The sequence below is a fragment of the Eulemur rufifrons genome, chromosome 6, assembly GCF_041146395.1.
Source record: "Eulemur rufifrons isolate Redbay chromosome 6, OSU_ERuf_1, whole genome shotgun sequence".
In the NCBI taxonomy this organism is placed as follows: Eukaryota; Metazoa; Chordata; class Mammalia; order Primates; family Lemuridae; genus Eulemur; species Eulemur rufifrons.
In genome coordinates, this window is record NC_090988.1 from 88,162,875 (window position 1) to 88,175,606 (window position 12,732).

At 51.8% G+C, this 12,732-nt stretch overlaps 1 protein-coding gene across 1 annotated transcript in view; it reads right to left on the reverse strand.

The window, feature by feature from the left end:
• Nucleotides 1-3,108: 3,108 nt before the first annotated feature.
• The window catches only part of SYT13 (synaptotagmin 13), a 42,432-nt gene continuing 32,808 nt past the window's right edge, over nt 3,109-12,732 (reverse strand). The window contains exons 3-6 of the mRNA XM_069469863.1: nt 12,132-12,266; nt 10,308-10,609; nt 5,202-5,331; nt 3,109-3,413 (exon numbers count right to left, since the gene is read on the reverse strand). Of these exons, the coding sequence (XP_069325964.1) occupies nt 3,109-3,413; nt 5,202-5,331; nt 10,308-10,609; nt 12,132-12,266 (872 nt within the window). The remainder of the gene's footprint in view (nt 3,414-5,201; nt 5,332-10,307; nt 10,610-12,131; nt 12,267-12,732) is intronic.

Sequence of the window (12,732 nt, forward strand, 5' to 3'; positions counted from 1 at the left end):
TTTTGCTCCAAAGTGTGACACCAGACATACGACTACAATGTCTCATGCATCTTTTTGTGCTTCGGTTCATGACTGCAAAACACACACTCAGCATTTGACAACAGGAAACACAGAAGGCAGAAACGAATCACAAGGACTAGTTGATTTAGGCTACAGCCACCTTTCCCCCGGGACTCCTTTACATCCCAGAGGAATGGACCCTGAAGAACTGCTCTCCTACCTTGCTTTCTCTGCCCCGCTTTGTTTGGAGAGACTTGTCATTCAACCCACACGGAAAGTCATATCTCAAATCAAAATGGACAGACGCGTGCAAGATCTCGATTAATAAGTACTCAACAAATAGATATTGATTTGATGTAACAAATGGAGTCACAGATTAAGGAAGGTGGACTCCTAACTCTCTATCCCCATAGACATATCTAATAAAAGAACCTGACCACCTTTTGGGCAACAGCCCTGTCTGAAGCGGTCTCTCACTTCATTTTCCCCTCTGCTTCATACCCTTCTTAGAAAATGTTCTCTGGCATAGTACAAAGTGTTCTTTTCAAAAACGATAGGATGCGTTCACGTAGACCCAATTATTGTAATTCAATAGTAAATTGCAAATGTACTGGGTGCAAGGTAAGCTGATGCAAAGATCACTAAAGTATTTTGACTTGGCAGTCTGACATCTCTGGGTAATTGAAAATTCACTAAGATGGAGTTTTGGTGGAAAAGCACAGCACTCATATTCTCTTCTTTTGTTAATTACATTTACATTGGGAGCTGTGAGTTGTCATTAGGCAAACAGTAATAATGTTATGAATTTCTAGGCCAACTGCTAAGATGTCTCATGCCTTTACCATTGAGAACTCAGCTAGGATTCTAATTTTTATGCCATTTGCAACGTCTTTTTGTGCATACTCCTCTACTCCCCTATCCATCCTTAATTCATTCATTCATTCAACAAATATTTATGGAGCACCCATGAGACGGTTTTATCCTAGGCACTTAGAATACACCAGTGAACATAACAGACAAGCCCCTTCAAAGCCTGTCTCACTTCTGTGCATCCCTGCCAAGGGCGGTGATGGCTGACACCTAAGATGCCCTGGGGTGGAGTATGGCTCCCATCGGGGCAACCTTTAGTTTGGATTCCGGAAGACTAAAACGTTAAGATCCAAAAACATGAGTGCTTCAAGATGGAATGACTGTGGGAGGAGTTGATATTCAGGGACCAGGGGCCCTGCCCAGACCACCTCATTCCTTTGGCAGGACTATAGGTCCGGTGCATAGATTTATAAGGAGTATTAATAGAACCCATGTTTCCTGATTTTTAGTCTAGAATCCAAACTTTTCTAGATTGGAGTAACAGATGTTACCAAGAAGAGAATGCTGGTTAGCTTGCAGCTTGCGTAAGGAACATTCTGTTCTCTCTTAGCCATGCTTACCGAAAAGAAGAGAAGAGCGTGGCAAGGGGAGCTCAACACGTTATAGGAAACCACTAACAAATGCTTTGCCTAAAACTCACTTGGCAGGGGCAGGTCAACCTTCACGATCAAGGTTTCCAATTATCTTTCCCATTAAAGAAGGATTAGATATTTTTTCTGGTTCTTCAGAGGATGGATAGAAGCTACATCTAATGCTTTTCTATTTCTATACAGAAAGGAAAAAGAATGACCAAAGGCTCTAAAGCCCCCGATCATATTTTCAGGGAGAGGCCAAGTATGACTTGCCTTATTGAAGAAAAGAAGCCCTTACCCATCTCATCTAGGGATTCTATCTTAGATCAGGGGACCAGGGTGACAACTGAGGGCCCAGAATTTGGATGTTCATATAGAGGATCCCAAATGCAGAATCTATGGTTCTGAAAATGCCTGGGATGCTTCTGGCCCTTTCTGGACATTCTTGGCTGCCAACTTCAAGTAAAAATAGTAACCTAGCTTCACCATGATCTGCCGGTGGCCTCAGAGTTTGTTTTTAGCCAGGGAGTGCTGACAGCTTTTGAACACTATTTCATTTATCATGCCATTCACGTCTGTTTCCACCTCCATAAAGCCAGATGTAACCAACTAAGTTAATAACTAAATTCCCCCTGAAGTGACCAGAATGCTGAGAAGGGATGGGTCTCTCTTTGAGGGTCACTTTGGTGATGCCGGCAGATGTGACAGCTTGCACTCAGAATCCAGCCCAGTGACTAGCAGGGGATCCCACCTACACTTTGTCAGGGAAGGTCTCCCCAAGGATAATATAAACAGATTTTAAAGATAAAAAAAAGTTCTCCAATAAAAAGCACAAAATCCAGTCCAAGAACTGGATCTGAAAAGCACAAAGTAAAATATTAAGAAGTAAAGGAATTAAATAAAAAAGGGAGGCCCCATTTCACACTGATGGTTGAGGTGTCCAGCACTGGGAATGGCTGCCCCATGGTGTTGGGACCCCCTCAAGGACTGTGGTTGAAAACCTATCTGGAATGTTCTAGAAGGAATTCCTCCAAGTGCAGCGCTTCGAGCTCTCCATCAGACCCACCCAGTGCTCGTTAAAAATGAAGGTTCCTGGGCTTCGACCGGGGAGAGTGACTTGGAATCCTCCAGGGGCCCAGAATCTGCTGGTGACTCTTCACACACCAGTTTGAGAACCACTGGGTGACCGCCTCGCACGGGGAGCTCGCCTTAATGCTGGTGACAGTCCCGTCCCACCCCGACCATCTCTAATTCTAGGAGTTAACCCAGCATACTTTTTATTTTTGTCACCATTTTTGAAAAGCTTATTTTTAAAAGAGCCAAATTCTTCTTTGGATCCATTATTCCCCCAATAAAGCTTTCTCTGCCTCTGGCCTAACCCCACCTGTAAAATGGGCACACGAGTTGCTTTTGGTAAGTGTCTCTCTCGATAGCACAGGTGAGCAAAATGCATTCCTTGGTGTGACCCGAATGTCCCGCTTCTGCACACTGCCCTGCGCTGCCTTGCTTATTTCTTAGAAATGGGAGTGTGGTGACAGGAATCGGGTCCTGGCCTTTGCAAACACGCCTGTCTCTGTCTTCTGGGTGTCAGAATGAGGATAGGGCACAAAGAGCAGGTTGCAGAGGACAGCCGGGCTGCCCGAGAGGGGAGGCGGCGCGCGGCTGGCTACATGTGCAGCTGGTGCCACATGGCGATCTGCCGGCGCGGGTTTTTGAGCATCTCCTCCCAGTGGCTGCGCTCGGAGCCCGAGGTGTGCAGGCCCAGGCTGCAGCGGCCGAGCGCGCAGCTCTGCCCCGCCTCGTCCTGGCCCAGCACCTCCAGCTCCACGCTGGACGCCCGCAGCAGGTCATCCGGCAGCTCGAACATGATCATCTCGTTCCACACGGGGTTGATCTTGTGCTTGGCCCGTTTCGTCTGCTTCTTCTTCAGCTTCTGAGCCTGGTGTTTCAAGGTCACCTTGACAGAGACATCTGGGGAGGGACAGAGGGGAAAAAGAGAGAGAAGAGCCGAGAGTGAGCTTCTGGGGTCTGGCGGGCTGGGGTGATGCTCCCTCCTGGGGCTGGAAAGACGGTGTCTCTGGCTCAAGATTCACACTGAGGATCGCTCTCTGCTCCCCAACCAGGCCACGCATTCATTCATTCAGCAACTATTAAGTGCCGACCCTATGGCGGGAACTGTTTTAGACATAGGGACACAGCAAAAGTTCCTGCCTCTCTAGAACTTACACCGAAGTGTGGGAAACAGACAATCCATAACATAGAAGTCTGGGTCATGTTCAAGTGCCACCAGGGAACCACACTTTGCCACAAGCCCCTCCACGTGACTTATCCCCATATGAATCCAGGTCCAGGGCAACAGCCCAGGGGTCCTGCAGATGGATTTTGCACTCGGACCAGAAAAACGAAGCCAGCTCAAGTCTTCGTCCCCTCAATTCTCTGCCCAGGCATTTTTGTCTATTATGAAAATAGTAGGTCCCCTGCTGGGTGAGTTCTTCTCTTCCGTCCTCCTGTTTTACTTGAGGACCCGGACATCATGTGTGGGAGGGATGCAGGCAGACTCCCTGTCCCTTCACCCCCACCCCGGGGCACTGCACCCGTAGAGCTGTCTCCCAGGAAATCTGCAAACGAGTCACCAGAGGAGCTTTCATGTCACATCACAAGGCTCAGACCCGATTCCTTTTCCATTAGTCAAGGTTCCTGAAGCTAATGTGAGAATAATTGTTACTTTGTATTTATTGCTATCATTGTCACGCCCCGGGGGGTTAGTTTGTTATTTCAGCAGAGATATTTGAGAGACAAAGTGTTGTGCTGTAATTGTCCTGACAGAAGCTATAAAAAAAGAGCAAGAGGCAGAGAAGTGTCTGGAGGGGACAAGGAGGGGACAAGGAAAAAGCACAGAACTCTGACTTGTGGCCCAACTCTTCTGATTGCATTAGCCCCAAATCTTTTGCTCAGAGTCTGAATGAGGTGGCAATTCTTTACTTGTATCCTGCTATAAATAGAGATGTATTTATATCCTGCTGTGAGCACTTGGCTGCCAGCGCAGGTACGGTCTGCTAGCTGAGGCTGCCTCCTGCTCTGCTAGGAGAGCCTGCTTTGGTCCCCAAGACTGGGGACTTGTGCTGGGGTATCCGGAAGGAAAGAATGAGGCCTCCAGGATGTTGAAGAGATGCTTATTCGGGTATATGGGGCACAGATGCCCTAAGCCTCAGGCCTCAGCCCACATACCCACACACCTTCTGCCGTCACCCACATTCAGCTGGCATGGGGGTGGCAGTTGGCAAAGGCTGAGAAGAGAGGAGACTGTGCTGGGTGTGGGGAGCGCAGTGGTGGCTGAGACGGGAGAAGAACAACCTGGGCTTCCTGACACCTGCCCCAGAGGTGGGTCCAGCTGGGTTTTCCCATCAGCCCAGGAACACGACTCCGTAGCTACAGTCTGACCCTCAGCTTCCTGGTCAGACTGGCCTGCCACGGTCAAGACCAATTGTGCTCACAGTGGATGTCCAAGGTAGGGAACCCCAGGTGGCTCATATCTGGGTCCTGGTGAGCAGATTGGCCCAGGAGTGAATGCATATGAGCTCAAGGAAGTGAGGGTGTCTTTCAAAGTTGGTTTGTGAGCTGAGGATGGAGGACACAGCTGAGGAAGACTCCATAAATGTGCTCATGTTCCATCTCCCTGCTCACCTGTCCCCATTTGCTCCCAGGTGCCACGTCCCTCTGCACACATTCCCCGGCTCTCTCCTCTCACACCTCACTCACCCTTCCCCAGCAGCTCCTTGGACTGGTTGGCGTGGAGGTTCTTGGCTTTAATCAGCACCACCAGGAGGCGGTTGGCGGCCGGGAGGTAGCTGATGGAGAGAAGGACCTCTCCAGTTCCCGCAGACGGTTCCTGAAACAGAAGAAGAGGCGTGGGAGGGGAGTGTCACTTAGGGGTGGCTTCTGAACCGTTAACTAATGCTGAGGCTGGGGTCGCACCAGGCTTATATCTAACAGGCACCCTACAAACCATGCACCTGTCAAAGCTGGCTTCTCCGCCCTTGCGGAAGGGAGTGAGGCTCAAAGGAAATATGGGTGCATGTGCTTTGTTTTCCACAAAATGTGATTTTTCACATATCATTTATTCAAACCCAATGTATAAAACAGAGCAAAGAGATGCCACTCAGGATGCGTCAGGGACACAAGGCCAGGAGTCCTCTTCACCCTTCACTGCCACCTCCAAGGCTCCTGGGGAACCTCTGAAACTCTAGGGTTTCAGAGAACACAGTTTGAGAATCACAGCACTGCCCCTTCAGGTTCCCAGGGCGGCGGGAAGTGGTAATTCCCTACTTCCTTGGAAAAGATAATTCCTTCCAGCCCCTGCAGGCTGAAAGAGTCAATAAAGTGGAATGATAACGTGAGCAGAAGCTTCCTTCCCCAACGGAGTGGCCGGCACTGTCAACAAAATGCCGGGGGCATGATGGCAGGAGATGTGGCAGAGGCGACTGGCAGGAACCACCCTCGGGAAGAGGCGCTGATGCCTCGTGAGCATCCAAACACATCTACCCCCTGCATGCAACGTCAGAATATCTCCTCTGAAATTCCTGCAAGAGTTTGTTTGCAATTTCAACAAAGCCACTACGGGACAAAGATGACCAAAAGACTCCTCCCAGGAGGTGGGTGTTTGGCCACAATCTAAGCTCTGGGGAGACCTGGCAGGAAAAGGAGGGGAGCGTGTGGGCAGGGGTCATCTGAAGGCCATAAGTCCCTCCTTCTGAGCAGAAAGCAGATGCCCCTGCGTCCAGACCCCAAGGAGGAGGCAGGCTGTGTGGCCTGCAATGCCAACATGGGGGGTAGGAGTGGGGGGAGGGAATAGGGAAGCTTGTCCCCAGGGTGTCACAACTTTCAGTCCTGTATCACTTCCCTCCAGCTTTGTCATTTTTTCCCCAGCTGTGCAATGAGGGTAATTCGGGAAGGTGTCCCTGGCACCTGGCTGGTCCCTGGCTAATGGCCACCCTAGCTCCCTCCCCTCCTGTCACACTCAGCACACGTGATGGTGTCTGTTCACTTCTTCCCTGGACCGTGAGCCCAGGAGGGTAGGAATCAGTTTTCCTTTGCTCGCTGTGGCCTCCCATGAATTCCTTCATTCGGCAAGCACGCATAAAGCACCTACTATGCTCCAGACACTACAATTAAAGCAGTGAACAAAACACAGCCTACAGGAAGCTTGCAGTCACAGGGAAAGACAGACAGGAGGTGATTCCATATATAACATGGGGTAGCGTTAATACTATGAAGAAATGTATTAATAGATACCAGGGGATTAAATGAGAAAATGCATATAGTAAGTTCTCAGTAAAGGTTATAAATGATAATTTTATTTTATTTATTTATTTATTTATTTTTTTGAGACAGAGTCTCACTCTGTTGCCCGGGCTAGAGTGAGTGCCGTGGCGTCAGTCTAGCTCACAGCAACCTCAAACTCCTGGGCTTAAGTGATCCTACTGCCTCAGCCTCCCGAGTAGCTGGGACTACAGGCATGCGCCACCATGCCCGGCTAATTTTTTGTATATATATATTTTAGTTGTCCATATAATTTCTTTCTAATTTTAGTAGAGACGGGGTCTCACTCTTGCTCAGGCTGGTCTCGAACTCCTGACCTTGAGCGATCCACCCGCCTCGGCCTCCCAGAGTGCTAGGATTACAGGCGTGAGCCACCGCGCCCGGCCTAAATGATAATTTTAATGACAACTGTCCAAACAACAATTATTAATAACCCAGAACAAGCGTAGTGCTAAAAGCATAGATTCTAGAGCCAAACTAAGTGGGTCTGAGTTCCAATCCTACCACTGGAACTGCGTGGCCTTGGGTAAGTTACTCAAGTTTTCCGAGCTTCCATTTTTTCGTGACCCCGAAGAGTCCATGAGCCGTAAGTGACCAGCCATATGACGAAATGATCTGGGGGCCTCAAGGAACCCTGGCGATGACATGAATGGTAGCAGCCACCATTTATTCCACACTGAGCATGTGCCAGATACAATCCCACTGTCTGTCCCATTAGACCGGAAACTCCACAGAAGCATCTGTTCACTTGTGTCCCCAGCATCTGGCACACAGTAGGCACACAATAAATACTTATGGCAGGGGGTGGGGGGGGAGGTGAGACATCCCATGTAATCTTGACAACAACCCCAAGGGGGATACTGACCTCGTTCCCATTTCAGGCATAAGAACCTGAGGCTCAGAGAGGGCGCGTCACTGCCAAAGGTCACATAGGCAGTAAGTGACAAAACTGAGCCTTGGGCAGAGGTCTGGTCCGACAGCAAAGTCCAAGTCCTGCATCCGTTGCTCTCTAGCTGCCTTGGTGGACAGTCCTCCCTGACTCTCTCATCTCACAGTGAAGGGACGGGGGCCGAGGGACGTGTGCCATGCAGCCAGCAGGGCGGCAGCAGAGTTGGGACGGGAACCAGCCTCCTGACTCAAGGCACTGATCAGAGGTCCACACGTGGCCTGGGCGTAGCCACAGGGAGACCAGGTGAGAGGAGCCTGCACCTGTCATCCCTGAAGGGCTCTTCACCTGTGTGTAGGGCGAGGCCCGGACTAGCCCAGCCAGCTGCACCACAGCCAGAGAATTTCTATGGCACCTGCCCCCTCGGCACTGCTGCTGAAAGTACCTTCCAACAAAAATAACTGTCTTCTCCTTCTTCCCCTTGTTTTCTCTCAGGCTCCCAGTGACTCATTCCAGGCTGCCCTCGGAGTGGGTCACTCTGCGGATCCCTGGTGATGCACATGGTGCTTTAGGCCGAATGTCTTCCGGTTAGAACTGAGGCACTGCTGGCACCTCTGTTAACCCCTTGTGGCCCAGCGAAGAAAAACATCTGGGCTGCCATGACCGAGGGCTCCGCTCACCTTGTTCAAATCAGCCCACACCCTCTAGCTGGGGCAAGGGGCTCCCTGGTCCGGCCTCGGGGCTCTTTCCTCCCATACACCCAGTGTCACCTTCTACCTCTGACTCCAGGCCACCCTCTGAGATTGTTCACAGGAGTGGTACACAGGCAGGTTAGAGGAGAGGTGAGAGCACGTTTGCAGAGAGTAATAGCTGCAGAGAGGATGGAGGAGCCGTGAGGGCAGGGCTTCATCTTAATCACCGTTGCCATGTCCCCAGCACGTGGCGTGGTGCCTGGCACATGTAGACACTGGGCAAGGTATTTGCAGAATGAATGGATGGCTGCTGCTCTTCCAGGGGGAGTGGGAGGAGTGGGCTAATGCCTGAGACTCCCGCCTAGACTGGCTGGATTGCAGCCCTTTTGGGGCTAGACCAAAGCCTCGAAGCCCGGCAGGGGAGCCTCTGCAACTCCAGAGAAAGCTGGTTTACTGGCTTAATAAGCCTAAGTGTCGGTTCCTTCTCCCAGGGCCCCCATCGGTGATCACACACGAGTCCCACATCACACACTAATTAGCCAGCGGGCTTTGGCACGGCTCAGTTCCATCTGAGAGTGGTTGTGATGTTGCAGTCAATTTTCCGAGGCTGAGAAAGAGAGAAACCGGGGCGAGGAGGACATGACAGCACAAAGGGCAGGTGGGGAATGGAGTGTACCCCTCCCTCCCGCAGTCCAGGTGTTCACTGGCAAAGGAGCCTGCTGGTCAGGGCTCGTACTTGTCAGGCGCTTGTGCGGCAGGTGAGGGGAGACAGCCCGGCATTTATAGTCAGACTGACCTGGCCCAGCGGCCTGGCTCTGCGGGGTCCTCACTGGGCGACCCCGTGTGGGTTCCTGAACTACCGTAAGCTCCAGTTCCCTCACTGTAAATGCAATGGTCATGGCGTCTCTCTCCCTGGTTGGTTGGGGAAGTGGAAGAACTCAGGAGAAGCCCTAAGCGTAGCGACCGATTTACGGCAGGTGCTCAAAAATAGTGCCCTGTTAATACTTTTTCACTCTCGCGCTAGGGCTGGCAAACGTTTTCTGAAAAGGGCCGGATAGTCCATATGTGGGGCTCTGCAGGCCACACGGTCTTTAGATGAGGCACTGCCCAGCTGGTTGAGAGCCTGGTCATCTAGAAGGTTCCCTCGAGGCACCACAGCGGCAGGCCCTTGGATAGGCTTTGGGCCAGGGGCCTGAATAACTGTACACCATCCTGCAGCCCTGGGCTCTCTGACCCCGCTGCTGTCCTGGCCTGTGGGGACGATGGCTTGTGTCATCTCAGCAGATCCTTCCTTCCCTCGCAGCCTCCCCAGCAGCAGAGACATGGGGAAGTTACCCTGGGGCTGGGGGCTGCATAGACCACTGGGCTCTGGCTCTGTCCCCAGCCCAGATCACTCCTTCAGAGCCCAGCACAAACAGCACTGTGAACCAGGCCTTCTAGAACTCGCCATCAGATCATATTCGTTAGACTCAGATGTCTCAGGAGTCAACACGTGTCAGATATCACCATCACCACCATCATCATTGTCATCATCAGCATCCTTTCTCTGTGCCAATTTGTGCCTTTTTCTGGGCCGTACATTCTGTGAGCGGTGGGCTCTGCCCTGTTCACTCTGTGTTCATCACCCCTGCAGTGCCTGGCACATAGTAGGGGCACAGAGCACAGCTGGGTCTAAATGGGTACAAAGCTGTCATAGCACTAGAGCCAATGCACCCCCGGCATGGCATTTCCGGGGGAGTCCTTGCATGGCAAGTTAGAAGCAGACACCAGTAATCCCAAATCCTGGGCGATGGGTCTGCTCCAGCCCTCTGGCCTATTCAAGACCCAACCTTCCTTTCACCGCCCGAGCTGGGCAGGTCTCTGAGGCCTGTTCCGTGAGCGCTGGCCCAGAGCCGCTGGGAGATGCCAGTTCTGCCGTCCCACGCTCCACTACCACGTTTTGCCTTTCTGGCCCAGAGGGACCCCTACCTTTGCCGCAGTCTTCAGCTCGCCCCACTGGGCAGCCCCCAGAGGCACGGACACTCCGTCCAGGCCCAGGCGGAGCTCCCCAGCCACGCTGTGGCGGGAGAAGCGGTCGCAGGTCCTCAGGGTCAGCGTCAGGGTGGCCGTGGGGAGCTCCTCCTCCGCCAGGGGCAGCGCCAGGCCCTCCTCCCAGGTGGTGTGCAGCTGCCGCTTCTTCAGAGCGGTCTGGGCCTCCACAGAGCCCATCCTGTTGGCCACGCTGCCTTGGACATAGCAGTCACAGCCCCCATCGTGGTCGCTGGTCACAGCTACAAGCGAGGAGAAAGCAACACAGACGTGGGACTTCCCGAGGACAAGGGGAGGGGAGAAGCACGCCCTGCTTAGGGCTGTGGGATCCAGGGTCATGGTCATGATCTCGGGTGTGTGAAACAGCCCTGGGCTGAGCACCCTGGGCACTGTGGAGCCGCCTTTCAGCAAGACATTTAGAAACAGGAGAGCTTCCGAGGGGCCAGGGTCAGCACACACAGGCCCTCCTTGGCGGACAGGGGCAAGACATGCGCTTGCCAGAGCCCTTCCAAACCCGTGATTCTGGCATTTCCCCGGGGCGCCACGCCCACTGCTGATGACTTTATTAGTGTTGCTGCTGAACCTGCAGTTCGTTTGTTCTGCGCTTTAAATATTTACCGTACGACCACGTGCGTAGTAAATGTGAATCACTAGGCTGCTACCTCATGGACACTGTTATTGAACCTTGCTGTTTTTAATGCTTCATGATGTGGATCTACCCAGAAATCTGCACCTGTGGTGCTCTTAGGACTGGCTCTTCCATAATTTGGTAGCTGACATTTCACAGGCAGAGACAAAGACCTGAGACCATATGTCCTAAGAGCAAGAACTTTCTACTGAGATTCAAGGGACTGTTTAGTCCTGGCTCTGTCATCAGTTAGATTGAATGCTCTTAGACAAGTCATATGAGTTGCTAGACCTTAGTTTCCTACTCTGTACAATGGGCCTACTGTGAGGACGAAATGCAATAAATGATACAAAGTGCTTAAACATCTTAAGACAATAAGGAAAACTGCTCAAAAAACAAAATTAAACACAAAATTGATTTGCCTGGCCCCATTGCTAGCCCTGATTCCCTTGCAAAGTCTTAGCTTTCTTTGCTAAGTGAACTGTAAAGTGAACGGTCGGGACATCCTGCCCCCCTCAGAGAGGCTGCCCCATTCTCAGATTGCAGATACTTTTCTGACCATTCAGAACACCCTGTCTAGCTCAAAACTCCATCCAGGGTCAAAGGCACCTACGTCAGAGGTGGCTAGCTGTTCACCAAAAACCCATTTCTTCTTGTTCTTGGGCACCAGCTAGCCCACGTTTCCCAGCCTCCTTTGCAGCTGGGCGTGGCTTTGTGGCTGAGTTACAGCCAATGGGATGCGAGCAGAAGCGATGTCTGCCATGTCCAGGTAGAGGCTATTAAGGAATCATCGTGCCCTCTCCTCCTTCTCTGTCTCCTTTCACCTGCTAGATACAAATGGCAAGGAGGTCTGAGGGGATGATGGAGCCACAGATGGAAGGAGTGTGGTCCTTGAATCACCAACTGGAGGGAAGATGTTTCCCACCCAGGAATCCTCACTTGGAGAAAAGGAGAGAGAGAGAGAGAGAGAGAGAGAGAGAAAATCGGGCCTGAGCATTGTGCATTGATGCATCGTGTGTTTGGGGTCTGGCTGGTTGACTACTGATCCCGCGTTCCCTCCAGCTGCAGATGCCTGCACAGCTCCTCTGGGGCAGAGGGACACACAGAAGCCCGTGCGAGTCAAATAAGAACAGTACCTTCCAGACGCGTCACAAACAATTCTGCCTTCTGCTGGTCATAGTCCAGGCAGTAGTGGAGTTTGGGGGCCTGGTTCCAACTGGCAGCCTTCTCTGGGTTCCAGGTCTCCATGACACAGACATCCTCCACCACCCCTGTCAAGAGAGCCAAAACCGTCACTGCCACCCGCACTGAGGTCCTGTTTTCCTGACCACACCTTTCCTGTCTCGGCCACCTATGCCATGAACCCAAACCCAAATCTTCCTAGCCACCTGCAAAATCATGGCCACCACACCAAGGTAACACGTGTAGACACAGGCATGGCATTTCAGGGATCCTCAGAGCCCAGCAGTCTTTGGTGTTGGACATGGGCGGCTACATCGTAGCTGTGTGACCTCTGGACAAGCTACTTGACTTCTTTGAACCTCAGTTTCCTCATCTTCACAATGGGGGTGGTAACGCTGCCTCTTTCCTGGAATTTCTGTGAGCGTTAAATAAAACAAAGCACGGCAAGTTCTTAGTCCGCAGCCTGGCCCACGGCGAGCTTGCAGTAAGGGAAACTGTCACAGCCTGTGTAGTTCTGCTGACCCTATTTCAGGCAAACCATCCCCACCCCATCTC